Below are 4,952 nucleotides of genomic sequence, written 5' to 3' on the forward strand. Positions count from 1 at the left end.
AAAGTTCTTTTTGTCAGTTTAAACACTGATATGATCTCATTAGTAGATCTAGGGACATTTGGAAAATAATAATTAAATATTAGCTGACAAAATCTAGCATAATATATAGTATTAAGGTCAGCTTTTAACCTATCACCTTTGAAACATAATAGAATTCTACCAAAATCATAGTTTCTAGAATGAATCAGAGAATACCCAATTTGTTGTGACATTATGGGTAGAGCATCAAAGTTTGTGCATTTATTGTTGAATGCTCTTGTGATAGTATCAAAATAGAAGTTCCATTCCTTCCTTAGCCCAGGCCTCTTCAGTTAACCTAAATTCTTCAACTCTTTGTCATACCCAATTTAATTAAGAAACCTCATCCTTTCTCAATCAACCACTAAATCAAAATAAGTTCCATGGGTCGGAATATGAAGAGCATTCCTAATAGTTTCAGGAGCCACTACCTTTGTTTCCCCATTATGCTCGAAAATAATGCTGGGAGTTTCACCATTTGGGCCACCATCTCAAACACTACAGTTCTCCAGAAATCAAGAACTTGATTACCAAAAACCACTATGGGATTTGTAAGTGCATATCCCTCCTCACTAGCAGCAAGCAAATCTGAAAAATATGAAAATCAAGATTTACACCAGTTTTTTTCAAGAAAAGTAGCATAGTTATTGGTCACAGATTTGGCTCCATTGTGAGTAAAAACTTTGCTTGCAACTGGTAAAGTCATCTTGAACTGTTTAAGAAAAAAAACTCAAAAACTGATTAGGGTATCAAAATTTAAACGAGAGAGAAAAATAAGAGAGTGAAAAGAGTTTGATTAGAGATAAAGTGATAATTATAAAATTAAAAATTGCATTTATATAACTCAGTACTCTTTTACTCACAAATGATTCACTTTAGTGGGACAAGTGGCATAATTCTATTGCTCAGTAAATAATCATGGAACAGATAATTAGGAGCAGAGACGTGCACAGTTATACAAGGTAATAGGGCTGCACAAGAGAATAAAACTGGAAGGACCGAAGACCGGTTTTTTTAATTTATGTGGACCGGAGACCGGACCTGCTTAGTTGCGGTCCTCGAACAGGACCCGAAAAGAACCGGACCGGGCTGGAATAGACCTGATAGGTGAAGCTTCTAATTGAGTCAGCTTTTTCTGCTAACTAATAGACTAGACCATCTTTTTTATATAAACTGTTATATGTACCCCTATAATGTCTTCATTTGGAATTCATTTGGTAGATGTTTGTCATATGGCTGATACAGTTTAGTTTATTCAGTGGAATGAATTTAGTCTTAGATAGTAAAGCAAATCAAGTGAATTTTATTTAAAAATTTAGTAAATCAGAGTATGTTATAAATCTTACTGGTATATTGTTTATTCTGATGCAGGCGCACCATGTGGCAACAAAATATGGGACTGAAATTAAACAGAATTACATTCATATGACAAATTCCACTATTTGTTGCATTCACCGAAAGAAATTCTATTTGAATTCAATCCGTATATATATATATGCTACTCTATTAATCCATATATTTTAAGGTTGCTTAATAAATATGAGTGTTGCTTATCATAGTCAGAGGGTGGAGTTGATAAAAGCCTTACAGAGTGGAGCATCCTAGATAAGAAATATTTCCTAGAACTGTTTGTGGGCTTTGTCAAAAATTATGATTATGAATTTTGACCCTTCTGCTATATAACATGTTCAATGAGGGTGTAAAAGCCATTGAGTTTAGATCACTGGTATTGAAAAGGTTCATCTGAATAATATGATAACTTGAAATGATATGCAACCCCGTCTAATCAAGTTCCAGACAATCTGCTTAAAAGCAGATTGTTTAGTAAATCAGACAACAAGCAAATAATGACTAAATAATTTTTTATATGAGAAGAAACATGGATCAGATCACAAATTTAAAGTTCCAAATAAACTGACTTTATAGTTGTAATTTTGCAGCTGCAATAAGAACTTTCAAGTTCAGAATCTAGTTTGAAAAAAAAAATATACTATGTCTCTTGTGCTGATCAGGACCCAAACTCCGAGTCTCTGGCTACGAGCTAGTTGTTACTCTATCAAGCCATTTACCTGCAAGCTTAATTACATGCAGTCTACCCTATCAATTTGTGTAGATAATAATTATGCAGAAAATATGAACAGCAGGGGAAGAGATCGATACTTCAAATGACTAAATATGACAACAATAAAAATGAAGTAAAATATGAAAATTACTTATTTTAGCTTTACCGAATACCTACATCTCTTCATATTCGTCCGAGACATAGATCATGGACTCATCAGTTCCATTCTTTTGCATATCTGTGTAGTTAAATAAAATAAATGAGAACAAATATTACAAGATAATAATTTTTTATATATCACATTATTATGAAATACATGTACCTTCTTCCAAGTCCTATAACTCTTTCAACGATTCCTCGACATTCACGACTTTGTCCCTATCATTTTTCAACTTTGTACGAAGCCAATCTTGCCCACAAATAAGACCTTGCACTGTCTTTACCTTCAAACAAAATTTTCACAAATAAATATACAAAATGAAGAAGCAAAAAACAGATTTATAATCCAAATATAGATATTAATTATTATATATGACCTTGGGAGTTAGAGAGCTTCTAAATTGATCAAGGGTTCTTCCTCCTGTACTAAATGCCGCTTCTGAAGCAACTGTAGATACCGGCATTGCTAAGATATCATGTGCCATGCGTGCAAGTATCGAAAATCTTGGGCTATTAAGTTTCCAGCACTTTAATATTTCTACATCATCTTCACCTCCTTCTTCATTTAAATACCGCTCAAATTCAGGCCTAATACTCATATATTTTCCCTTTGACCCCGTTGATGACTGAAACTTCTTAACTTTATCCAAGATACTACTTTTCATTGATTTAATGTCACAAATTTTAGGTTCACTTTGACTATCTGGCTCAAAAAGAGGGACACTAGCAGGCGTATATAATCCCGTATACTCATCAAATAATTCATATGCAACTTGTTGTATTTGACAAAGCAAAGTATCACCATCGCTTTCACCATACACACATAAATCAACATATTAAATTTCTCCAAATTACCCCAATATTTATTGAACTTGTCCTTCATTTTGCGAGCCATTACACACAAGTCTAAATCACTTGCTTCCTCCAAACCGTTTAATGTTTATAAACCGGTACCAATGTCAAACAATGCACTATTAGCTGTTACACTCAAAGAAGCAGATACATTGTTGGTTAGAATAAAAAAACTTTCCAAAAAGACAATAAGTTTGCGAACAAGATCCCAATCACTATCCTCAGGAGGTCCTATATTACTAATCTCCCCGTCCCCGAGATCTATTTCTTTATGCAACCCAAACATGCCAAAAATAGACTTAAATTTTAAAGCTATTTCTAACATTTCATATGTAGAGTTCCACCGAGTGGGTACATCAAGTGACAACAAGGATTTACTTTCTATTTTTAGAACTGATACTAAATCCTTAAATCTTTGTAGCCTAGCAGGAGAATTTTTCACAAATTTAACAGCAGCTCGAACCCTTTCAACGGCTTGGAGATTATTTTTTAATTTTAAACCATCCAAAACAATAAGATTAACTATGTGAGCGAGACATCTCATATGCAAGTACTTTCCATTACTTACGGCACAACCTTTTTTTCAAATTTTCTACCAATTTACCACAAGCAACATCATTTGAGGAAGCATTATTAACGGTCACAGTGAAAAGTTTAGTATCTAATCCTCAACCATTTAAACAAACTTCTATTGCTCTAGCAATCGCATCACCCTTATGAGTAGAAATTGGACAAAACTTTAAAATTCTTTTTTGTAACTTCCAATCTTTATCTATAAAATGAGCAGTAAGACACATATAATTGATCCTCTGATTAGATGTCCATGAATCTATAGTAACACACATTCTTTGACATGATGATTTAAGAAATTCTTTTAACTTCTCTTTCTCTTTTAAATAAAGCTGAAAACAACCGCGAGCTATAGTCATGCGTGAAGGTAATACATATTCTGGACAAGCTTTAGACATCATGTAATTAAAGCCAGGTTTTTCCACAAAGCGAAAAGGAAGCTCGTTTATGATAACCATATAACATAATGCTTCCCTTAGTTCACTAGCATTTAAGACCCAATTTTTTAACCTCCCCTACCCTAGTTTATCTTCAAGATGTTCTAAATTTTTTTTTTCCCTTTTCCTTCATTAACGGGATTTTTCTGATAAGCAATCCAATGATTTCTTATATTTTTAGTACCATTATTGTTAGGATCAGCAGCATAAGTAATAGAACAAAACACACATTCGGCTCGATGCATACCTTCTTTGCTAAGATATATCTTAAAATCTTTCCAATACTCTGCCTTTTGTTTGGTGGGACCTGTAAGATATTTGCATTCCTCCGTAACTCCATCTCCTGCTTCTTGAGTAGACCCTGAACTTTTATTCTTTTTTTGCGATACAGGTACTTCTTCACATGAATTATCCTCGAAAATAGGCTATTGTGTTGCACTGACTCTTTCTTGAGTGGGGTCTGCATCGTCTCTTTTCCGTTTGGATTGAATGGAGCTCGACATCTAGCGTAGAAGTAATGAATACAAGTAGTAATGAGAACTGAAAAGTTGAGCATATATCCTCAACAACAATTTTATTCAAATAAACAGTTTATTAAATTCTAAAGTTCACATTAATGTTCACATTGGAAGCTGACAAAGTCCACTACTGGATAATTTTTTAATTCAAGCAGATACAACTTACAAGCTTATTTACTAATAGTATTGATGTTGATAGATTCACATTGTTGGACAATTCAGTTGCCAAAAAATAATAGTAATAAAAAGAAGCAAAACACCAAAAAGTAGCCGTTAATAAATCAAAAGAGAAAAACTATACATATAGCTTCTAGCCTTCTACTGAGGTGGATAGAG

At 33.4% G+C, this 4,952-nt stretch overlaps 1 protein-coding gene across 1 annotated transcript; it reads right to left on the reverse strand.

The window, feature by feature from the left end:
* Window positions 1-2,415: 2,415 nt before the first annotated feature.
* Window positions 2,416-3,635, reverse strand: LOC141719516 (zinc finger BED domain-containing protein RICESLEEPER 3-like). Its single transcript, XM_074521895.1, has 3 exons — window positions 3,205-3,635; window positions 2,617-3,046; window positions 2,416-2,523 (listed from the first exon to the last, which is right to left on the reverse strand). The coding sequence occupies exons 1-3, from the start codon at window positions 3,633-3,635 to the stop codon at window positions 2,416-2,418; spliced, it is 969 nt and encodes a 322-aa protein (XP_074377996.1).
* Window positions 3,636-4,952: the final 1,317 nt, after the last annotated feature.

The sequence above is a fragment of the Apium graveolens genome, chromosome 4 (genome assembly GCF_009905375.1).
Source record: "Apium graveolens cultivar Ventura chromosome 4, ASM990537v1, whole genome shotgun sequence".
Classification (NCBI taxonomy): domain Eukaryota; kingdom Viridiplantae; phylum Streptophyta; class Magnoliopsida; order Apiales; family Apiaceae; genus Apium; species Apium graveolens.